General features: G+C 46.5%; 1 protein-coding gene across 11 annotated transcripts in view; it reads left to right on the top strand.

Moving 5' to 3' along the window:
* AHDC1 (AT-hook DNA binding motif containing 1) overlaps nucleotides 1-24,799 on the top strand; it is a 236,896-nt gene that overhangs the window by 61,177 nt on the left and 150,920 nt on the right. The window contains exon 2 of one of the 11 annotated variants that reach the window (XM_061596836.1): nucleotides 366-540. The exons of the other annotated variants lie outside the window; for them this stretch is intronic. Coding sequence (XP_061452820.1) covers nucleotides 483-540 — 58 coding nt within the window. The 5' untranslated portion in view covers nucleotides 366-482. The remainder of the gene's footprint in view (nucleotides 1-365; nucleotides 541-24,799) is intronic. 11 annotated transcript variants of the gene reach the window in all.

Genomic DNA, 24,799 nt, shown 5'->3' with positions numbered 1-24,799 from the left:
CTGAGAGATCGAGGAGGACAAGAAAGGTGGATTCTCCCCTATCTAATGCCCTCCTCAAATCATCTACCAGAGCGACCAAGGCTGTTTCAGTTCCGTGACCAATCCTGAAACCCGATTGGTATGGATCCAAATAATCCGTTTCATCCAAGTGTGCTGACAACTGGTTGGCCACCACTCGCTCAATGACCTTGCCCAGAAATGGTAGATTCGAAATTGGGTGGAAGTTATCGAATACTTGGGGATCCAAGGAGGGCTTCTTTAAGATGGGCTTTACAATTGCCTCCTTGAAGGCTGATGGCATCACACCCTCTTTCAAGGATGCGTTTACCACCGCTTTGATCCCCTCGCCCAATTTCTCTCTGCAGCTCACAAGGAGCCACGAAGGGCAAGGATCAGTAAGACAAGTGGTTGGCTTCACAGATGAAAGCACCTTGTCCACTTCCTCAGAAGGGAGAAGCCGAAACCGATCCCAATTTACCGGCATGCAACTGGCCAACTCTGGTTCATCCACTGTGTCCACGGCGCACGGGATTGAGCTCCGTAAGTGTTCGATTTTATCGGCGAAGTGTTTTGCTAATAAGTCACAGGAGGCCTTTGACTGTTCCAAGGGTTCCTGAGCAACTGGACCAACCAGGCTTCGGACCACCTGGAACAGCCTCCTGGGACAACACTCCGCAGACGCAATAGAGGCAGCAAAGAAAGCCTTCTTTCCTACCTTTATTGCCACTTGGTAGGCAGCTACTGCTGCTCTAACCTGTGTCCGGACATCTTCGGAGCGGGATTTCCGCCACCGGCGCTCTAGTCGTCTCACCTCCTGTCTCAGACTACGCAACCGCGGTGTATACCATGGTGCTAGCTGAGTTCTATTCAGGGGGAGAGGACGTTTCGGAGCCACCCGGTCTAATGCCCTGGTGATCCCCACGTTCCACTCCTTCACCAGGGTTTCGACCGGGCGACCTTCAGCAGGTTCCAATTCCCCAAGCGCAGTCAGGAATCCATCCGGATCCATCAGGCGTCTGGGGCGGACCATTTTAATAGGTCCTTCACCCCTGCGGAGGGGGCATGGCAACGAGAAGTCCATATTTACCAGGTAGTGGTCTGACCATGACACAGGAGTGGCAAGAATCACTCCCAACTTCAGACCACTTCTCTCCTCTCCCAGGACAAATACTAGGTCGAGAGCATGACCGGCTACATGGGTGGGCCCAGTATTACTTAGGTACAGTTCCCAGGAAGCCATGGTTTCCAGGAAATCCCAACGGCCTCCTGTGAGAGCGGCCTCGGCATGCACGTTAAAGACACCCAGAACTAACAGCTCTGGGGACAATGCCCGTACAGCCAAGACCACCTCCAGCACCTCGGCCAGGGAATCTGCTGTGCAGCGGGTTGGGCGGTACACCAGCAAGATCCCTAAACTGCCCTTCAGGCCCAACCTCCAGTACATACAATCAACAAATTGAGTCCTATGGAGGGGAGGTCTGGCAAAAACCAAGGACTCTCGATAGATGACTGCCACACCCCCTCCCCGCCTTCCCACCCTCGGCTGCTGTGCGTAACGGAAACCTGGCGGACACATGGCCTCAAGAATTGGAGCAGAGGCTTTGTCCAGCCAAGTTTCCGTAATACATGCCAGGTCTGAGGGGAGAGAGTTTGAAAGGGTAGGTGCCACAACACTAAAGGTCCACTTCCTGTGTTGTGCGGAACGGACCTCCTGATAAGATGGTATCTGCAGGAGGCCCTCACCTGCAGAGAATAGTGATCGACTGGGTATATAAGGGGTAAGGAGATCTTTCAGGTATCCTGATCCCAAGCTGTGTTGGGCTTTGTACACCAAAACCAGAAACTTGGCCCGGTAGGTAATGGGCAGCCAGTGCAATTTGTTTAGCAGCAGGGTGACATGTTGCCGATACCCTGCCCCAGTGAGCAGTCGTGCTGCCTCATTTTGCACCAGCTGCAGCTTCTGGACCAGCCTCAAGGGCAGAGAGCATTACAGTAATCCAGCCTTCAATATATTTCAGTGTATATTATATCAAGATATTACTGGGCTCCTTTGGGTGGGATATAAATTTAATAATAATAAAAAATAAACTAAATATATGACCTCAGTCCGCCTTGTCCCTTACAACAGCCAGATCACTGTGATCATCTGAAGAAGCTATCTTGACTTGTTCCACGGTTATCACATATTCATTTACTTTCTACACAAACTACGGTATAATTTTGGAACTAATACTTTGGAATACTGTTCCTGATAAAACAAGACAAGCAGCTATGGTTTTTATATATCTAAAATGTTTTTGTGTTTTGCCAAGCATTTTTAGAGAATTAATTTGATTCAGTGTTGGTCATTTTGTTCTGTATTTTATGGTTTAATGCTTTTATTCTACACTGCAATGGCATTTTCTTATGAATTGATGGTTTGAAAATATTCTTATCAATAAATAAAATAAAAGCTCTCTGAAGATAGATAGAAAACCAGAGTTCAAGGAGAAAGCCAGGTTAGCACCCATCTTCCTAACTGTCTTGTTTTCTAGTTTCTCCATACAAAGAACCCCCAAAACCTGTGCCCCTGTCTGAAGTGGTTCAGCTCAGACATAGGTCATATCCACCCCATATAGTTAAAGCACTCTTACACCACTTCCCCCAAAGAATCCTAGGAACGGTAGTTTGTTAAGGGTGCTGGGAGTTGTAGCTCTGTGAGGAGTCTCCTAACAATTCTTTACTCAGCGCATAGTCAAACTATGGAATTTGCTCCCACAAGATGCAGTAATGGCCACCAGCTTGGACGGCTTTAAAAGAAGATTAGACAAATTCATGGAGGACAGGGCTATCAATGGCTACTAGCCGTGATGGCTGTGCTGTGCCACCCTAGTCAGAGGCAGCATGCTTCTGAAAACCAGTTGCCGGAAGCCTCAGGAGGGGAGAGTGTTCTTGCACTCGGGTCCTGCTTGCGGGCTTCCCCCAGGCACCTGGTTGGCCACTGTGAGAACAGGATGCTGGACTAGATGGGCCACTGGCCTGATCCAGCAGGCTCTTCTTATGTTCTTATGTTCCCTGCACCCGTGACAAACTACAGTTCCTAGGATTCTTTGGGGGAAGCCATGACTGTTTGAAGTGGTATGATACTGCTTTAAATGTCCTCCTGCTGAATGTCTTAGCCAGGCATTGTCTTCAGATGTAGCCTCCTTTTTTACTGGTGGGAGAAGCTCTCCTGGGCAGAGAGAAGATGAGCCTGTGGGGAGACGGCAGCATTGAAAGGGAGAAGTCCTTGGATAGGCCCTTTTCCTTGCTTTGTTGCAGCCTACTTGAGATTTCTCTAATGAGCTGCCTGATCCCTTGTGAGACTTGGGAGTACAATGCATAGAGCGTCCTCCTTGCTATTTGCTTCCAGCTGTGACCCTAGGGTCCCATGTTGATGTGGTGAAACTTCTTTTGCTGCAGAGCTTGTGAGAAGGGTGTATGTGTGTGGGAGAGCCACATACCGTGTGCTTTTTGGGGTGTAAACTTTCCAGGGCTCGAAGCTAGGCTTGGGCAGTCACCCTTTCTGATTCTCGCTTTCCTTATAGCTGCAAGGAAGTTCCTGCATTGTCCTTCATCCTCGCCTTACACACCCTGCTGCTGCTTTTGTTCCAAGACGCTGGAGCCTGGCTTGCAAGGGGTTAATGGCTCTCCCTACTACGCACAGGTGTATCCGGAGGCTGGAGAGGGGTGTGTGTGTGTGGAGGAGGGGGGAGACAGAGGGAGGCAGTCACTGCTGGGAACAGGGAGACTTGGGTGGGGGGGGAAATGGATTGTGTATCTGCTTTACAGCTGTCTTCGTATCCCCTGCACATCATGTGTGAGTTAGAAGTGCTGAGGGGAGAATAACCTGGTGGAGCTGGAATTAACCCTGTGGCAGCTGATGGATGGTGAGGGGGAAGGAGGAGGATTCAGACTTTGCTTCTGCGGGTTCATGACTGGTTGTAGATGGAAAGCCTGGGAAGGGGTGCATACAGGGAATGTGGCTTGCTCTTGGAGAGGGGGCAGTGAGGGAGGCTAGAGGAATGAATTTACTCTTACAAATCAGAGGTGCTCCCCTGATCTCTTCCCAAATCCTGCTTACTTGCTCAGCCATTGAATGTTTTGTGGGGTTTAATGAGCTGCAGCAGTATGGCATCTTACTCAGAAGTGTAGTCGTCCAGGGTCTTAGGTGGTCTTTGGCCCCTTACTTTTTTGGGCACAGGGTTCCTGTGTCTCCAGCATCCTACAAGCCAATCAGCATGATTGTTTCCTGCTGATTGGAGGCAATCAAAGTGAAAGGAAGTGAGTCAGCCACTGAGAAGACTCTTCTCAGTTGCTAACACTCTCCTTTATTGGCTCCTAGGGATGTCTGTTGTTGTGGGAGAAGGCATTAACAAGGATCTTGTTGTCAACTCCACAGCAAAAACGAGAGGGGGGTGGCAGTGACTAACATGAAGGGACCCTGCACTTCTGAATTTGCCACTGCACTACCGATCTTACATGGGGAAAAGTTCTGCTATCCTCTATCTTTCCTTAAAATACAGCCCTCTTCCCTGACCTTAACCCACCCCCACATACCCCTTCAAAGTTTCTGTTGTACTAAAAGCAGGGCTAAGCAAACAATTTGGGCTTTGGGTGGATGGTGTGCTGAGGGCTTGTTTTACAAGGCGGGTGGTGGTGATGGTTGAACAAGTCCAGGCCCAGTACATCTTAAGTGCTCAGAAATGCAGATGAGATATTGGGGGCCCGGGAATCTTTCTAGGGCTGTGGTTCAAGGTCTTTTGTTTTGGAGACCAGCTGCAGGGTTTATGATGGGGGATTTCATTCTCCTTATTCCCCACCCTGGCCCCAATTATTTTTTTTGGGGGGTGGCTATCAATTTCTTGCTTGAAAGTAAGATGGCAGTTACTTAGCGCTTCATCTGCAGGCTCTTGCTTAGTACCCAGCTGAAGTCCTAATCTGCTGTGACACTGCGACCATCTCTGAGGCAGCTAATTGTAGTGTCCCCAGCAGCGGATTACAGTTTAAAGTGGAGAATAAGCAGCAGGAGCAGATGAGCGCCTAAGCAACAAATCTCCTGTTTTCATGCAGGAGACTTTCATTATTAATATAATTAAGATGCCAGTGAGAGAGAGAAAAAATCAGGAAGTGACTGTAGGAGAGCAGAGTTTTTATTGGAGGCTTTTGGGGGGGGCTTGGTGCAAGGGAATTGAGAAACAGAAGACAGGTGTGTAAAATGTGCTTCTATCTGTCAGGTGAGATAGGAACACTGGAAATGGCTTTCTGTTGAGCCAGACCATTGGCCCATCCAGCTCCGTGTCATGCTAACTTGCAGAGACTCTCACGTATTTCAGATAGGGGCCTTTCCCAGCCCTACTTGGAGATGCTGGAGATCAGGAACAGAAGCTATGTTATACTGAATCAGACCATTAGGCCATCTAGCTTTAGTACTGTCTACACTGACTGGCAGTGGTTTTCCAGGGTTTCCGGCAGGGAATCTCCCAGCGCCAGATGGAGTTGCTGGGGATTGAACCTGGGACCTTCTGCATGCACAGCAGATGCTCTGCCACTGTGCTGTGGCCCTTTCTTCTCTTCCCCCAATCCCCACCATAATTCTTAGCTGGAGCTCCTTTTGTCCCCACCTTGACTCAGATGTGTGAGCAACAGCTGTGATCATTGGGGTGTGGGAAGGGGAAATAGCTATATTTTATTTATTTCTCTCTTTCTCCCTTCCTTCCTCCCTCCCTCCAAGGCGTGGGCTTGCCTTGAACTTGTAGATGTGTTCTCTGGCTAATTCTTATTGCCAGTTAAACTGGTGAAAGACTTTCTAACAGTGGCATGGCTAAATGATTGAGGGGGTGGCTGTAACTGCTAACCCTATCTATCACACACGCACCCCTTTCCAGAAAGGTGTATAGGCTGGCCTTATGTATTGCTGAAATGCATCACTGAAAGCGGGGGACAAAAGAAGGCAATATGCTAATTAATAAATATAGGTGCATATTTAGGAATAATTGCTGTAATTTAAATAGAAATACATCTCACCACAGCAAGGGAAGACTCTTACCTGTGTGCCTGCTGAGTCAGCTGTTCAGGTAATGCTAACTATTTGATGGGCAACTTCAAGACTCCTCTTGCTCTGCCTTCCTAGGACCCTTTTTTCTTTGAACTAGACAATGTAGTTCATATAGAGGACTGTGCTCTGTAAAGTAGGACACAGGGCCACTTTAAATCCAGGGATCTGGCCTGCCGATGCTCTGCCTTAACCTCCGTAAGGCAGTGTATCCCGATATTTGTGATAACCTACAGCTAGGTCACTCTCTGGAACAATCACTGTGTTGCCTGGCTCCAGTCTCAGCCCCCTATGAAAGGGTCTTTGTATACTGTGTAGAAGCTTGTCCCCCTCCTCCCTGGCCCGTCTTACAACCCAATCCCTTTCCAATACATGGTGCCTGTGCCTCAAGGCCATCCTCTTTTTTTCCTTTCCTTCCCCTCCCCTTTTTTTCTTGCTTGAGGGGAGGGGGGAATAAAGCTGGTCAGTGCCAGCTTCTCTGCTCCCATCTTTGTGTTGGTATCTAAACAACTGAGAGCGATAAGGGAATCTCCCTAGAAAAGCCTGTTATGTGCGCATATGAGTATCTCTGCTCCAGACACAAAGTGGTCCGTTTTGCTGGAAGGATCTCTCTCTGTCCTGTCCACTTCCTGAAAGTAAGCAATTAATTAGTTTAAAGCATTTCTGTATCACCCGTCATCCTGTTTGGATTTCAGGGCAGCATACAATGCAAAATTAGTCCAATAAAACACAGTAAAAAAGGTAAAGGTGTCCCCGCACTTATAGTGCGAGTCGTTTCCGACTCTTAGGGTGACGTCTTGCAACGTTTACTAGGCAGACCGTATATATGGGGTGGGATTGCCAGTTCCTTCCCCGGTCTTTCTTTACCCCCCAGCATATGCCAGGTACTCATTTTACCGACCACGGATGGATGGAAGGCTGAGTGGACCTCGACCCCTTTTACCGGAGATTCGACTTTCTCCTTCCGTTGGAATCGAACTCCGGCCATGAGCAGAGCTTCAGCTGCGTTACCGCCGCTTACCACTCTGTGCCATGGAGGATCTGATAAAACACAGTAGCAATGATAAAAGCACCAGGTATACAATCCTTAGACTGACTTTTGTACACTTCAGACATCAGGTTTTCGTCCTCCGTATCCTCTTTAGAGGGCTTGAAAAGGGGCAAAGAACTAACTAGGCTGACTTTGTATGAGTAATTGTAACCTAAGCAAGACTTGAGAGGAGAGCAGCTGGACAGGGAGGGGGTGTCCTAAAAAAGGGATTGGACCAGAACAGCGGCCATTTAGGCAGTTGCCTGATCCTGATGGTGGAAGGGAGCGCATCCTTGCACTTATGTTGGATGTGCCTGTGGGAAGAGGCAACGTTAATAGTAAGTGTGGTGTAGCCTGAGCGACCAGGTTTCAAATCTCCAGTGGGCCATGAAGCTCACTGGGTGACTTTAGACCAGTCTTAACCTACTTCACAGGGTTGTTGTAAGGATAAAATGGAGAGGGAGAAATGTGTGCCCCTTTGGAGGAAAGGCAGGATATAAATCTAACAATAAATAAATAAACTACTAATAAACTAAGCAGTGCACCAAATGGTTTTTGGGCCTCTGAAACTATGTTTGTTTTCCCACTCTCATCTTTCATCTCAAAAGTGGGGTTAAATGGGGATTTGGGGTAACACCTCTTTTTTTGTGTGGCACCCACCTTCTCTAACTCCATGCCCCAGAGAACTTTGCTTAGCCATTTCCCTTCTGCTAAAAAGCTTTCTCCAGCCGATACTGGGTTGTATCCATCACTGTGGAAGTGGAGTTTCACTCTTGCAACTGGACTTTGCCACCTTCTCGTCTCTGCCCCCCCATTTGCTCCAGAGGGTCCATGGGAGGTTGCAAGGGGGTGGAAGGGGACATTGCATTGCACAAGCCGGGCAGTAGCATTCAATATTGATTCTAACGTTTTTAATGAACATTTTAAGCTAGTGCGCCTTCAAATTGTGTTTAACAATGTGTTTAGCATTAATTGTGCTTAATGTCATTGTTTGTTTTTTAAAATCACTAATTGCCTTTTCTTGAGTTGCTTTGGGAGTGCACACTAGTAAACAAATCTGACAAATTTTATAACTTTCTTAAACACATGGTTTTTCATGCAGGAAAGGGTGGGCATCTTTTTGAGCCTGTGTTCAACCTTTGGGTTTGCATTGCATATGAAATGGTTTCTGGTAGTGCAGAAGTGGGGAACCTCAGGCCTTTGTGACCAAATGTGGCTTTCTAGGCCTCTCTAGCTGGCCCTCAGAACTCCACAGGTCACACCTCTTACTAGCCCTGCTTCACACCTTCCTTGAGTGGCCTTACTGGAATGTGTCCTTGAGCTCTGATCATGCCTCTTGCTTGACTGGATGGAGGCTAGAGAGGGGTGGGTGAGTGCATGTAGAAACATGGCTCCTCTGTCCCTGCCCACCACTGGCATGTACCCCTTGGAAGGTTGTTCAAAGGGAATGTGGTCCTTGTGCGGAAAAAAGTTCCCAGCCCTGTGGTAGTGGAAGGAGGGGTGGTGGTGGTTGCAGAGCGCATTTGCTTCATACTTCAAGCTGCATTTCCTGACCCACCCACCTACCCCCAGGCCCAGATTTCCAATAGGGATTGGCAAACCAGAATTGCTCAGCCAAAGAAAGAACAGAACATTCTGTTGCTGCTCTTTATTTCTTACATTTATATATAACTTTTTCTCCCAGGAGCACAAGGTGGTATACATGGTGTTCTCTTCCCCACTTTATCCTCACAACAATCCTGCGTGATAGGTTAGGCTGAGAGACAGCAACTGGACCAAGATCAGCCAGTGAGCATCATGGATGAGTGGGGATTTGAACCCTGGTCTCGCAGCTCTATTTAGTCCAACTCTCGCACAGTGCTTCGCAGACCCTTGCCATTTTATGTGTTGTCCTGTTTGCAGAGCAATAACCGGAAAATGGTAATACTGCTTTGCTAGTCTGTTTGCATTGCTTGAGTCTAGGCGTGAGATAAGGAAGAATGTACTTGTCCCAGCATGCAACAGGCTTGGATTCTTTAGTATAGCTATCAAAAGAGGTGTTCCCCTCACTTCAGAGAGGTCTGCACTTCAATGGAAAATCCACATGCAGAATTTATTAGAACCGCTTTCTTGCTCCTCTGCTGGTGGAAACTGGTAGACAGGGACACCCTGTGTATTTTTTCCCTTCATTCTTGCACAAGGCTCGATCTGCATTATACATTTAAAGCAGTATTGTGCCACTTTGTCATGACTTCCCCCAGAGAATCCTGGGAACTGTAGTTAAGGATGCTGAGAGTTAAGAGACCCCTATTCCCCTCACAGAGCTACAGTTCCCAGAGTAAACTGGTAAGAGGAATTGATTGTTAAGCCACTCTGGGAACTGTAGCCCTGTGAGGGGAATAGGGGTCTACTTACAACACCTTGTACCAATATCAAACTACAGTTCCCAAGATTCTTTGTGCGGCGGGAGGAAGCTGTTTAAAGTATTATGATACTGTTTTAAATGTATACTGCAGATGGAACTTTACTGTTTTCATCTTCATCCTGAACTTCCTCCAAGATACTCAAGACAGGACGAATAGAGGGAATTATTCCATTAAAAAAAATCTCCACCGCAATCTTACAAGGTAGGTTGGACTGAGTCAGAATTTGTTTATTTTAACAAAATTTATATACTGTTGATCGTAAAAAAAACCCTGCAACAACTCTTAAGTGGTTTACAAGAAACATGAAAATTATCAAAAAACACGCATGAAAAACATCTTGAAAATGATTAAAATAGCAGTAAACTAAAACGTTTAAAACACATCAGAATCTGTGTCTGGATAGGCTTGCCCAAGAATGACTGAGCAGTGATGTGAAAAGTTGGGTCTCCCTGGTCCAAGCCCAGCACTCTAGCCCTAGGGCTAGCCAATGTGGCGTCCTCCAGATGTTCTTGGACTCATACTCCCACCTGCCACAGATGCTATGATCAGCAGTTAGGGGATGCTAAGAGCTCCAGTTCAGGAGTTGTATTATTGTCCCCTTCCTCATCTTTGCTTTCTTGGTTGCCATTTAAGGCCTTGTGTACGTGACCACTCTTTGATGCTCCTAACCAGTGATTTACCACCTAGGGTAGCTTGATGCAATAGAGGGCAGACCTCATGTACTTTGAATGGTTGTGTAAAAGAGAGAATTTCGGCAGGTCCAGCTTGTTGTATGATAGCGGTGCTGGTGGACAGGCAAACTACATCTGCTCCAGTCCCTTCTTTTGAATAATTATTAAAGATTATACACCCTATGCTCTGTTGTCTGGCTGGGCAAACTTCAGGGTTGCAGGATCTTCTTCGGTAATTTTTACTAGAATGGGCTAAACAACAAAAGGAAATAACATTCCAACAAACTGAAAGCATGATTTTAAAAAAAGATTGGGATCACAGAATTGACTCTTAAACTAACAAACAAATCTAATGTATAAATTAATTTTGTATGGAATCTCATGACAATTAAAAGCAGACAGTATGTACCTAGTCATTTCAAAAACAGAAAAATCCAAATATAATTAGTGTCTACTGACAAAATATCAACAATGTGAACAATTATAACTCTCAAAATATCAACAAAACCCAAGTGCATTTCAACCTTGATCTTCCTCAGTGGTCTCTATATTATATACATAAACACTGTTTGGCATAGAGACAAATGTTAATTTACAGTCATTAAAACAAATTTAATATATGCATGTCAAAAAAATTCTGAACCCAGGGATTTGCTTTGAGTACCAGAACTGGATGGAGCCCACAACCGTTGGTACAAAAATCCACTCCTGGTTTCCCCCAAGTGTACCTAATTTCAGTAGTATAATTTAGGGCACTGGGCAGGGGAGTCCTTTCATTGCTGCTGCTGTTCAACAATTGGGAGTCAGGAACTCTTGCTGATCTACTTCAAGGATCTACCAGTAGCTCTTGACGTGCATTCTCCCCACACCCGCCCACTGTATTGCAGCTGGTTGCCCCAGTATCAAAGGCCCAGGATGAGTGGCGATAGATTAAAAACACAAATGTGTTCGAACAAATGAACAGTAGAAATGCTGTCCCATATTGGTTTGGCTCTGGCCTTCAAAAGGGCCTTGAAATAGGTACATGTGAGGGTCAGCATGTCTGAGGGGAAGAGAGCCCTGTAATAGAGGAGCTGTCATGAAACTGCCTTCCTCTTCCTAGTACATGACTGGCAAGCTCAAAAGGGCATCCTTAATGTATCTTAGTGATACAAAGAGGGAGACGATTTCTTGGGTGTTTGAGGCCCAAGCTGCTAGTAACCTTTGCCCTTCTTGTATAGGCTCCACTTCCCTTATGTGTTTCCTGTTCAAAACTGATGGCATTTCTCACATGGAAAAGGCAAGCAGAATACGAGTGTATTTGCCATGTGCCCAAAGTGTTCAGCTGGGAGCTGAGCAAGGTATCAGGAATGGACCCTGGGCCCTGAGGTGCAGAAAGGCAGTAGGAGAACCAATGTAAAGGCTGGGTGCAAACCACCTGTCCCATAGCATGCCATCCCTTGGGAATATGCCAGCACTGGGCAGTGCTGAAAACAAGGTCCCCAAGTTAGACTTGCACTGAATGATTTTATGGTGTCATGTGCTCTTGTGAGTTTACTTTAAAGCAGGGATGGAAAGCCTGTGTCCCTCCAGATATTGTTGGACAACTCCCATCAGCACCAGCCAACGTGGCTAATGGTCAGGGAGGATAGGAGTTGTGGCCGTGAGTTGTTGTTGGACTACAGGCTTCCCATCCCCTAGAACAGAGCTGTATGGAATGTCTAGGGGCTACTTCATAAATTACATTTTGGCGATGCACATCTAAAAATGATGTATGAATGCAGTCAACAGATGTTTGACAGATTTCTGTGCATGATGCATGTGTTTGCAGAGAGCCTGAGCTGGCTATAATTTGCTGTTCATTGTGCACTGGGTGGCAGACCTGGGTTTGTTGCTATGTGGTGGCTGGTGCCCATTGGGACTGGTGGGGCGGAAAGCAGAGAGCCCAACAGTAGGTGGAGCCAGAGCCAATGACAGGCAGAGCCAACTAACTCTAGTTTAGTCTCCCATCCTCCCCTCTGCTGAGTTTGACAAGGGCAACACTGAGACTAGGGAGGAGAAAGCTGACAGCCAGGGCCACCTTCTGGACTGGTTGTAAGAAGGCAGGCAGGTGTGGGCTGGCAGGAGGTGGAGCAGTGTCCAGTAGACCACCTTCCACTGTTGTGTAGTGTATGAAATGGCCTTGGCTCACTTGTGTTAAATAGCATCTTAAACAAGACACTATTCCCTTTACTGAGGTGGCAGCTTGGTCCTAAACAAGGCTGCTATTTTTTCTGAGGTGCTCTGAAGTGAGACTACCAGTTTTTTCCTCGTTAGCATGCTGAAAATTAACACCCCAACGCTCCCTGTCTTACGAGCAGCGTGGGGGGAGGTCCAGTCCAACCCCAGTGCCTCCCGCCTCCTGCCTCCAGGCTCTGTGTGGTGTCCTGTTGCCCTGTGTGGTGTCCTGATGTTTTATTCTCCTCCGTTCAGGCACGCTGTGCTGGGGTTGTCCTCTCCCTGGACAGGAAGACGAATGAATTCCATTACGGGATCATGATTTTATTCCACGTGTCAGGGAGTCTGAGATTAACTTGCTCACCAATCTGTGACAAACCCAGATACACACATACGCACCCCCCCCACTGCCTTTGCTCTCCTTCACATACAAACACTTGGACATTTGCACACCTGCCTTGGATTTATCTTGTAGGATGACTGGGGTTTCTTGCCTCAGTTCCTCCTCCTGTTGTTATCCATGTGCACTTAGATACTGTAGAATAAGGAGCTCCCTTCCCCAACAACTGTGTTCAGTTCTTTCCTTGATTTCTTTAGATGAGCCCTAAATACCTTATCTTTTCCAGGCCAGTAAGCTGTTTTGGGAGCATCGATGATTCTCCCTCTCCAAAAAAAGCAGTATACAAACTGCATAAATATGTAGCTGGTCTGAATTCCATTGGATGAACTGGACAAAACCCATCAGGCCATGTCAGACAGCCTTCAAATTCTGCTCCCTTAGGTGTTTGGGTGCCACGTGTAATGGTGGAGGCATAGACAAAATGCAGGATGTCTCTGGGTTCAGATTTCAACATGCTTGGGAAACTTGCTTTTTACAACCATTTTAAAAAGAAGTTTCTAGTTCTTATGGCTGCAAGGATATGCATGAAAGCTTGTGGGCAATACTTGCTAAAATCAAGTGCTGGCTCGGGAAGGGCTGAAATGTCTATCTTTTTGCAGAGAGGGGTCACTTTTAGGCCTTCCATAGTTGCTCAGCCTTCCTCATGACTACCAGATAAGAATAAATTATATAAAATTATAAATTATGCACAATTGCATAATTTATACAGGCTACTAAATTCAACTTTTGTTGCAATTCCCCCTCCTTCTTTTTAGTCTATAGCACCTGGGTGCTGTTCTAATTTTTTAGTTTTGCAGACTGGAGGCAAGTGAGAAATGAGATTCTTTGCAAGGCCTACTGTCGGATATACCAAAGATTCAGGCCACAATCTATTCACGCTAGGTGGTATTCCACTAAGTCCTATTCAGAGTAAACCCATTAAAATTAATGAACCTAAGTTAGTCCTGTCCATTCACTTAAATGAGTCTACTCTGAGTAGGACTAGGATTGAATACCACCCTTTTACGTGCGAGTAAGTCCCATTGAACTCAGTGGAACCGACTTTTGAATAGAGTTGTTTAGGATTGTAATGACAAATTGTTTTAAAGATGCAGTGTGTATCAATGACATTTGTTGTGGCACACGCACACACAGAGAGAGATGCATACGCAAGTCTTCCTGTGCTGGCTGGGGTTGACGGAAGTTGTATCATCTGGAGGGCATCAGGTTCAAGAAGGCTGACTTTATAGCAACGTGATAACCATAGGACAGATGGATACCCAGCCCTTAATTTTGGAAGGATTAGGGATCTGTATTTAGGGACATGTGTCTGTTCTGTAGTAGGTCTATTGAATTGCCTAGTTAGCAATGGTCCATCGGCATGTAGAGTCAGTGAGATGGCTGGAGAGACACTGTTGCGGCATAATTCCAATGGCCTGAATCTCTGGGATGAGGAGTTGTTCTTGCTGATCCCCTGTGCAAAGCAGACCTCAGGGCCCACCTTCTCCAAATGAGATTGTATTGCATCAAGAAGGTGGGAGGGAATGCCTAGCGGAATGTTTTGCCCCCTTGGCTTGGCATGATGGAGATGGCAGTGTGTCCATGGGGTAGAGGCCTGCCTGCTGGTGCAGCATGGCTCGCTAGCGCAACAGTATCTCCACAGATGCTGGATGGCAGGATAGGCTGCCTCCTCCTTCATCTCTTCTGCTATATTCTCAGTGTTGCTAGGTGCGCCAGTCTTGGCCAGCCCCCCCACACAGAGTGCGCTCAGCCACATGGGACCAAATGGGAAGACTCCATTCTTTTGTTTCTCCTGGGGGAGGAGGAGAGATGGGGGAGGGAGGAGGAAGAAAAGAAAACCTGGCCTGGCCGTTTGCTAAGGCATGCAGGGAGGGGTGGTGGTGTTGTAAGCTTGTTGCCTAGCTGGCTTGAGTGAGAAGCTAAGACTGGAACAATGGCACAGGATTCCCTGGCACCTGGCTAAATAGTGGCCTAGCCTCTGTGTATGTGCACGCAGCCTTCCAGGGTCTCTTCTTGTATAGTACAGCTCTGCAGAGCTGAGAAGCATCAGTAAGGCTCAGTTTATTTGGCTGTATATTAATTAGCAGTCCAGAAGTAATTTTGTGTGTGTGTGTGTGTGTGTGTGTGATGGCTGGGAGGATCTGTACTGAGCTGTGGGTGGGTGTTGCAGCTGACCCTCCTGGAGCACCCACAGGCTCTCTCTCTCCCTCTCCCCTCCCCTCTGCGTTGATCAGGTTGCAGGCATCTGGATGTGTTTGCTGGAGGATTTTGAATTCCAGTTCGTGGGTCACTTGCCTTTCTGATGCCTTTGGGGAGCTGAAACAGCTGAGAGCTCTACTTGCTTCGGCTTGGTGGGATCTTCTGAATCCTTGAGAATTGGGTGTTGCCTTGTGTTCCTGAGGCCTTGGAGGGTGGAGGGTGCTGGCATGTACCTCCCATAGGAGCATGGACAGCTACTTGGCTCTGGCTTTGCATGCATTTGCAAAGGGGTGGGGAGGATTGGGGTGATCAATGTGTGTTATCCCTCTCTCATCTTCTGCTTTCCGGGTACTGATGTGTCAGTCTAAGCCCAGTTTTAGGCTTTCTGTGTGTGGCAAATTAAAGAAAAGCTATGATCTGAAAGCTCCTAGGGCCAGCTCCCTGCTGAAGCTAAGCAGGGTCAGGTCTGGTCAGTGCCTGGATAGGAGACTGCCTGGGAACCATATGTAAGCCGCCTTGGGTTTCAGTCATGAAAAGAAAAAAATGGAAATGGACTGCCTTCAAGTCGATCCCGACTTATGGCGACCCTATGAATAGGGTTTTCATGGTAAGCGGTATTCAGAGGTAGTTTACCATTGCCTCCCTCGGAGGCTGAGAGGCAGTGACCGGCCCAAGGTCACCCAGTGGGCTTCATGGCTGTGTGGGGATTCGAACCCTGGTCTCCCAGGTTGTAAATAAAATCTCAGCCCCACAGGCAGTGGGAAGGGCTTTTCTAGCTCATGAGTTAAGATGATGATCAATGTTTAAGAATGATTTTCTTGCAAGTTTACCTGCACTTGAATTGTATTTATTTATTACTTAAATTTATACCCCAACTTTCAAGAAGCCCAGGGGAGCTTAGTTGCTATTAAATAGATTTAAAAACAACCATCCCTCAGTATTTTCTGTGCCCCAGCCCCAAATTGTGTGATACTTAATTATTTGCTGAGGAACATAGCTGTGTTAGGAATCTATTATCTGACACCTTCCTCCAAAGAGTTTGGACTAATTTTCAGATTAGCCTACCTCCGCAGGCCTTTTAAGATTAGGTTTGTTTGTTTATTTTAAAGTATTTCTAGACTGCTTTCCTGAGTACGGTATATCCCTCTCTCTGAGCAGAAATTTACAACTTCTCCAAAACACCCCCAACATTAGTAAAGCAACAGTAATTAAAAAAAAAAACCCACAACCACCTACCCAGCTCATGATATAAAATACAGTTCTGCAGATCTATCCATTGTAAAGAGCATCGCATGATAGTAAATACCGTGCACATAATAGACACCCTGAAACAAGTCTTCAGATTTCTTCCAAAGGACTGAAGTATAATAGCTTCCTGGAGGTCAACTGGCAATGAATTCCACAGGGGTGGATCCACCATGGAAAAGGCCCTCTCCATGTGCCTGCCAATTCACTGTTTTTATGTAAGACTTCTGTATATCACCCTTTGCCAGTAGGCCCCTGAGGAGTTTACGTCAATAAAAATAAAATAAAATAAAAACAATTCCATAATCCTAACACACAGAAGGAAAGAGGAGAAAGGCAGCATTAAATTAGAGATGGTAAGTTAACTAAGGCTTCACAATGAAGACCTTTCCAAAAGAGTAGCAGTGTTAGGCTGCATCCTTAGCCACGTTTACCTGAGCTTAAGCTCCACTGAATTCAATAGGACTTATTTCTGAGTAGACATTTATTTATTTTTATTTATTAAACTTGTATACCGCCCCATAGCCAAAGCTCTCTGGGCGGTTTACAATAACTAAAAACAAATACAATTTAAACATGGTTAGGATTTGTTTTTTGCTGCAAAACCAACAATCTTGTGGCACCTTTCAAAGTCTAACAAATTTTATAACGGCACTAGCTTTTGTGGGCTCAAGCCTATTTTGTCAGATTCAAGGACGTTTGTTGAAGTGGGTTTGAATCCACAAAGGCTTACATCATAATATGTTCCGTTTTCAAGGTGCCATAAGACTCTGGTTTTCTCACATCTAAACCTACCACCTTAGGGGGCATGTGCCAGCTGAGGGGGTCTCCTTTGACAGTTCATACTTGGAGACTGTGCCATGGGAGCTCTGCCTCTTTTTTGGCGATGGCTCTTGTATTCACTCTAGTTTGCCTGCAACAATAAGGACTAGAAACCTGTGATGCAAGAGAGAATTTCAGGGATCCAAATATTTCTCTGTGCTGAAGAAAGAGACGCTGTGAAGCTTCTGAACAAGCACACCTGTGAGGCTGGGACCTTGCTGCCTGATTTGGCTGCACCATTGGCAGACACTGAAGCCAGGAGTTCCTTGTCTAAAAGGCAGGCAGGGTTGGGCAGTGTTTTACAGATGCTGTTCAGCCGGGAGGAGGAGGAGCTGGGCACATCTCTCTCTCTCTCTCTCTCTCTCTCTCTCTCTGTAAGAGATTGAGGATGGCGGACTGGCTACCATCTGGCTGTGAGGAGCATTGCTGAATGAGAAGGGGTTGGGCAGGCTTACAAATACTGTTGCTGTGGTTGTAGCGGGGAGAGGCTGCCACCCCCCTCCTCAGTTCATGGACGTGGCTGTCGCGCCGAAAAGGCGAGGGGGCAGCTGGGCATTTTGTTTTTGAGATGGCAAATGTTGTGGCCAAGTTGGGAGCGTTGCCTGCGCTGCTCCTGTCACCGTGGCACTGCTGGCCAGGGTAGAGGGTGGCGGGATGGGAATGTGGCTCTGTTTCCTGTGTGGAAACTGGATTGCTGAGAGTGGCTGGCTTGTTCTGAAAGGGCAGCTGTCTTCTTTCTCCCCCCCCCACCTCTCCCGCCGCCCTGCCCAGAGCTCTGTTTCTCAGGCTTCCCTTCCGGAGAGCAAGAGGTAGGTGTAGCCGCCCTTCCCTAGCCAGCGGCTTTGTTCCTGAGACTGCCCAGTGCAAAGGGCCTTGTTTAATGTGTAGTGGAATGTGCTGTGGAATTCTTCCTGGGCAGATTAGAATTTGTCCAGCCCGGTGTGCAACATAAACCTGATTTTGAGGAGGGCATCTAGGCCGAGGCGGGAGGAATTCTATGAAGGCAGCTAGGATGATTAATAGGGAGGCGGGGGGGGGGCTAGATAGTCTGACCAAATGCAGCCTCTTCACTCTTCTTCTCCTTCTCTTCTCTACCCGCCCGCTTGCCGCCTGCCCGCCTGCCAGTGCTGCACACATTAATGCAAACACACAGGCCTGAGTGCTTCATTAGCAGCATGTGGAATGGAGTAATGCATCCACATCCCATTAGCCTAATGAAAGAAGTGAACAGGCACCTGCAACAAAGCTGCTGACTCTTGGCTAGCGTCCTGGGACTGGCGGCCTTGGGGCCTGTTTGGCCCTTTGCTCAAGCAGGTTGCTTAGTGTAGTCTGGGGCTGTATTTATTTGGGGGGGGGCTTGGGCTTAGAGCACCCTTGGCACGGGGTGGGGTGGGGGGTAGCACAAACAGCAGCATCTCGCAAACTGCTCGGCAACAAATGAGGCTTACGCTCTTAAAGGGAGGGGTGTGTGGTGGAGGAGGGAGGGGAATATAACCGGCTTCTTTAAAAAGGAGATTGACTCTGTTCAATTCCAGCGGACAGTGTTTTTTTAAAAGAACTTTTGCTTCCATTTAAATGGATGAAGATATGCTGGCTGGCAATAAACCAGCTACCAATGTCACAGTTTTATGGGTTGCCATCTGCCCATAGAGCACCAAGTTACTCAGTGGCCTTCTGCTTAACTGATTAATCCATTCCAGATAAGGAATGGGGGAGGGGCTTGTTACATGCACAAACAGCTCTGCCCTCCCGTTCTGCCTTTCAAAAAACCACTAGGCATCTAACCCCTAACTCTGCAGACGTCTTTACTATATTTTAATTGAACTTCTTTTTTAGGTTGCATCCCTGTTCTGCCCCCCTCCCCACTTCAGTTGTCATAGGTGAAGTGGCCTGTGTTGTGTCTTGGAGCAGGAGAGAGACCAGCAACTATCACATGAACAAACTAGCCACACCCTAATTAGGATTAGTGAGGGATTGCACTGTCAAAAGTTCCTTTCTTTGCCCTGAGTGGTACAGCAGGGTGGAATATCCTAAAGGACTGGCCAGAGAAGTGAGGGAGATCCCAGGAGATGTCTGGACTCAGTCTTTGTGAGAAGCAGAGCAGGAGATTCTATTTGCGGCTGAGAATTTTGTGTCTTTGGGAAAATTAGGCAGACAATGACATAGTCCATTAGAGACAGAATAGAAGATCCCCCCCCCAATTGAAGGCATCCTGAAAGAGGTATCTACTTGTGCAGGGATTTACTATCTTATATTCTTGCTAACCAAATTTTATGGGTTGTCAACAGGAGTGTAGTCGTTTTCAGTTCCCAGATGGTCTTAGACCTCCTTTTTAAGAGCCAGATCCCAGTGTCCCGCAAGCCAATCAGCATGAGCCCCAATGAGTGTCAATTGCAAGCAAGCCTTTATTAGTTCCTGCTTCAAAAAGCCAAGTTGTGAAAATTCTCTAATTGCAGAAGAGAGAGTGAATCCTGATGATAGCATCCCATCTATATCATCAAGCATTTTGGTAGCAGCTGGAGATAAATGTGTAGATACTGAATTTAGTTGTTCAAGCAATATCTCCAACAGTTAGAAATGACAGTCAAATGGTGATAGTGAAAGTGAAGCAGAAAGCAGCATTCAAGCCTGGCTGGATTATTCTATAAATGTAGAAGGTTTGTTTAATCTTCGAAGGGGGCATGACTGTGACAGGGTGTGGCTGTGACTATCATGAAGGGACCCTGCATTTCTGAACTTACCACTGCAGTACTGGTTGTTGGTAATCAGTTTTGCAGGGTTAGTTCAAAGCTCTGCTTGACCAAAAGCAGCAATGGGACCCAAGTAACGGGGAAGCGAAGTGGAGCAAAGCATTTTTGAGACCATCATTTTTCAGAGAGCTGAAAGTGATCTGTCTCTAGCCCTGTTTTCATAATCTTACTCAGCCCAAGGACTTATGCAGCCTTGAGCAAATGGCTGTGGTATGGCCGCCTTCCCCAGTCTATACAATAGGAATAAAGTTCTCTTTCTGTAAAATGAAGGTAATACGAGAAGAATCTACACTTCAGAATAAATGTGGAGAACCTTTGGCCCTCCAGATGTTGCTGAACTACAGCTTCCATCCTCCTTAGCAAGCATAGTCAATTGCCAGGATTATGAGAGTTGTAGTTCTGCTTTAGAATGCTGAAGTGTTATGGTCAGGACAACTGCTGGTAGCCTTGTATGCCACAAAGGTGGGCTTGGAGATGGTAAACCAAAACCCAGATTTAAATCCACACTTTGCTATAGTGAAGCAGACAGGATTATTTTCTCCAAAACATCTTCCTCACAACAGCCTTGTGAGGTAGGTTGGGTTAAGGTGGGAGAACCCCATGTATGCTGCCATGGGCTCTTCAAAAGGATAGAAATGTGCTTTAATAAACAAAAGAAAATGGAAATATTAGTCCAAGTAGTGCAAAAAGATAGAATCTAGGCCTTGATGAACAAATATCTGCTGATGTAATGGTATGCAGTCTTTGGAGTTACACTGAACTCCTTTTGTGTGGGGGTGGGGGGCAAAAACAAGAGTAGTTTTGCTTCTCTAAAGCTTGTATACTCCTATGCTAACAGGGGCTGGTCCAGCAAATGTCAGTGCCTTTGCTTGCATCTCTTATTCTCTGAATCCAGTGAACCACCAGCTGTCTGTTACCTACAGGTCCTGAAACTGTGCAACAAGCCCTGTGTTGATAGATGGGGCTGAGGTTCCTTCAGCAACCTTGGGCAGTAGGTACACAGAAAAGAGGACGGTCCACCCCACAGTTTTGGTGCTGCTGAGGGGCAGGGTTAACGGGCATAGCAAGAAAGATTGGTAGACACTGCAAAAAAAAAAATCCGCCATCCTAATCTTTCTGGTTTCTAACAAACTACCCACATGCTTCCAGAATTTTTCTTCTAAAGCTTCAAAACTACCCTCTGTGCTTTCTCTCGCACTCTTTTCTTAATAAAAGCTCAGATTCACAGTAGCTATTTGATTCTGCAGGAAGAGTCTATATTCTGCACTCCATGAGACATGATCACTGCCATGCAAGAACCCCCATTTATGCCACACTGGTTATTGTGCTCTGATAAAGAAAGGGCATGTCTACGGAAGGACTCTTCTGATGCAGTTCTTCATTTCAGGTTGCCCCTTCTTGTCCCTCATCTCTTATTCTTGTGTCAGCAATGACTAAATCATGCCATTTCAAGGAGCATGATCTTGCGCCCATACATATATTAGTGTATTTGGAAGTAAATGTGGCAAGATGGTTGCTTGAGGGATGGAGAGCAATACCCAGACCCCATGAGGGACACTTTAGTACTACTTTTAAAATAGAGAGTTTGCTGTGACAAAGCCTGGAAATAGTTGAGGCTTGATCATGGATGTTACCAATGAGATGAAGTGCAGCTGCACCAGCTGTTAAGGGATGCACCACATGTAACAAAGAGTTCATTGTTGCACAGTACCAGAAACCTAGCCGCTTCAGATCCTCGGCCAGTAAAGCAAGCAATAGAATCCCCCAGGTCCTGATTTATTCTCAGCCCACTCTTCAAACTGACTGGGGATTCTGTTTAACCATCTGAGGTTGGGTCTGCCCTAATCTTGATGCTAAATGGCTACCCAGGGAGTTAGGGCTGCTCTGATAGTTTTCAGTCTGGATCCCCTAATGGACTAACTCTGGATCAGGGCTGGGGAACTTTTAGCCATCTAGGTGTTGCTGGACTCCAATTCCCATCGTCCTTGAAAATCAGCCGCGCTGGCTGGGTCTGATGGTAGCTGGAGTCCAGCAACGCCCAAAGGGTCACAGCTAGCCACCGCTGCTCTGGAAAATGGACCAGTTAAGCATCGTCCATGCAACCCAGCTTGCAAGCTTCAACCCACAGCAGGTAGGCTGCTGACTCTGTTGGTTTGTTGGCCCCTCGGTTCGAGTGAGTGTGAGCATTCTTGCCGCGCAGGCAAAACAGGACTGTGTAGCCCATGAACATGGCTACTGCCAGCAGGGGCATTGCTAGGTGCTTTAAAAGAACCCAGGGCACAGCATAGACCCATGATACAAATTTCCATATGTTAATTTACTTTTATAGGCACCTCTGGGAAATTAAGATGGTAAGTGGCTGGGGTCTTACCAGCAGTGCAATTTGCAATCTACCCAGCCACCCTAAAAGCAAAGTTTTTAACCAGGCAAAAGATCTGCCCCTCCCCGCCCCAGGCCAACTCCTAAAAATGCTGCTGGTAACCAGTGTTGAGGCTCTTCTGCCTCCCAGGCACACTAGCAATGTGCTGCTGCCTCCTCTCCAGCCTGTTAGACTTGAAAGCAAAGCCATTGCAAGGCTATGTTCACGTGGCAGTTTAAAGTGGATTTGATGCATCTCATGTGTACATGGGGGGGGTTGTGTTGTGCATACAACATAGACCTCCAAGTGGCAGTTTGCATGTCCCCCCATTTAATTCAGATGTTCTCAATCCACAGAGAATGCAGTAAGCAAAAACACCAGCAACATAAAAGCGCATGTTACCTAACTGGATGTACTGAAGTGCATTGTGTGGGCAGGTTTTTTATGTGTGTGGTGATGTTTTGCTGGGTGCTGTCTATCAACGCACACCCGACTTCTGTTGGCAAGGAGGTCCTTGGTGGGCTGCTGATGCGGCTGGGCATGACACACACACACATTTTTTTAACCTGTTGTGCAAGGCTGGTATATTGGAAAACTTGTATCTCAAAAATATTTTAAAAATTGACTGAGCCCGCAAGTAAATACAGTACCTGCGTGCATGCTCGCAGTGGACCTCTAGTTTCTTGAACTCAGGGAGGATGGGGAAGTACTAATTGAGGGGAGGTGATAACAACACATCCCACTACACACCATCCACTAGAATGGAAACATTGATCTAGTTCAGTTGAAAGTGCTCATGTGTGGATGAACCTGCACAAAAATTCACCTGGAGAAATCAGATCTGTGCAACCCATGTGCACATTTAACACTCTGGTGTCTACACGGCCCAGGTTATAGGAACTTGCATATGCACTACAGAGTTGGCACTATCTAAGGGCCGAAACTGACACGATTTAGAATGTGCATGTTTTAAAAAATACAAATAGCCCTGAGTGAGATGAGGAGAGGAGAGAAATTGATCATTCTAGGGATCACAGCAAGTGGAGAAGGAGGGAGTTAAATCGCCCCTCCCTTCCTGTGGTTCTGCTGAAAATAATTTCTCCAAAGCTGCTTGTGTGTATTGGGAGGCATTCCCATTGGTATCAATGGGAGACTTTGTCTTAATGCACATTAGTAACTTAAGATAAGTGATTTTTGTTGGGACTCTAGCAGAGGAGGAAAGGGTGAAACTCTCCTTCCTGACTCCTGCAGTTCCAATAAGTATCAGTCTCCTCCACCCCACCCCAGTGCTGTACTTTGTATTATTAAAATGTATACTCTCACCTAGTTTGGGCCAGCATATCTTAGGTTAGACTTGACCATGGGTACCAGTCAAGCAACAAGTTAGTACCACAGAGTTATCTTGTTTCAACAGTGCTCAGGTTGTCCATATATAAAAAGATCCAATGTGGGATCACTGGACATTTCCCTAAATTCCTGTAGGGGAGATTCTTTCTTGACGATATTATTTAATAATTTATTGTTAGATTTATATCCCACCCTTCCTCCCAAAAGGGGCCCTTGTAAGTTTCTGTCCTGCCTGTTTCTCCAAGGACACTCAATTGTTGTTCATAATGTGCAACGATGGTACATGGGTGTGTATTGCAGCATATATATACACATGCTGAGAGGCCAAATCGGCTTTGGTTTTTCAGCATGTATACTCTTGGGCTTCCATGCAGCTAGCAATACGTGTGTAAGACTGTTGAGTGTTTAACATTTGCACACAGAAATGCTGAGAACTATTTGCGAGACAAAGATATGTTCAGAAAACATATTGTATATTGGTACCCTCAATGGAGATCCAGAAATGGATGCAGCTGTCTGGTGAGAGGTTGCCGGCATTGTGTCTCTGGGTGTGCTTGCACCAAAGAGGCCTTCCCTGGGACTCCCCTCCCCTGCTGAAATTAAGCTTGAAGGAAGCATTCTGTTGTAGCCACTAGAATATATTGCTGCACATGTTTGTGGGACACTGTGTGGGGCTTCTCCGGTTTGCAAGGTTGCCGAACCCTCTAGGTTCGCTGCCACATATGTGAAATTGACTTGTACAGTGGCAAGAAGTCCTACAAAAGAAGAAACAGGGCAGGGAAACTTGGTTCCATGGGGCCACATTTTATGATGCTAGAGTAAAATACTTGAGAGGGAGAATAAGGCTTAGGAAATGCAAAAATATATTGTAATGCTGATATTATCTTTGGAGGCTGAGCTATTGGATTGAAGCTGGTGTTATCCATTTAGGGGGCAGTTCTGCATTTCATGTTCAAACCCACGCTTGACTCCTGTACCGATTTTCCAGCAGGCCATGAGCAAGTGTAGCCTCTGAAATTAATACATTTACCAGCATTAGTAAGGAAGTGAAGCAGATTGCTTATCTTTAGGGCTTCCCTGGGGGGACTCTGTTCAGCACAGCATTCCTTTCTGTAATTTATAAATACTCTGAAGGGCTCTGGGTTTGGAGCAAGCAGTGACTAAAAGAGCCCAGCCTAAAAAAGGCCCAGAGAAGAGCTTCCTTGTGCTTTGAATTAGCTGGGATTGGGTTCTTGATGCCAGTTTGGGACAGCTGGGGCAATGAAAGGCCACACAAAATGTTTCAGCCTTAGTGGTTAGAAG

This window comes from Rhineura floridana, chromosome 15 (assembly GCF_030035675.1).
Source record: "Rhineura floridana isolate rRhiFlo1 chromosome 15, rRhiFlo1.hap2, whole genome shotgun sequence".
Lineage (NCBI taxonomy): Eukaryota > Metazoa > Chordata > Lepidosauria > Squamata > Rhineuridae > Rhineura > Rhineura floridana.
This window is presented reverse-complemented; position numbering and strand designations above follow the sequence as displayed.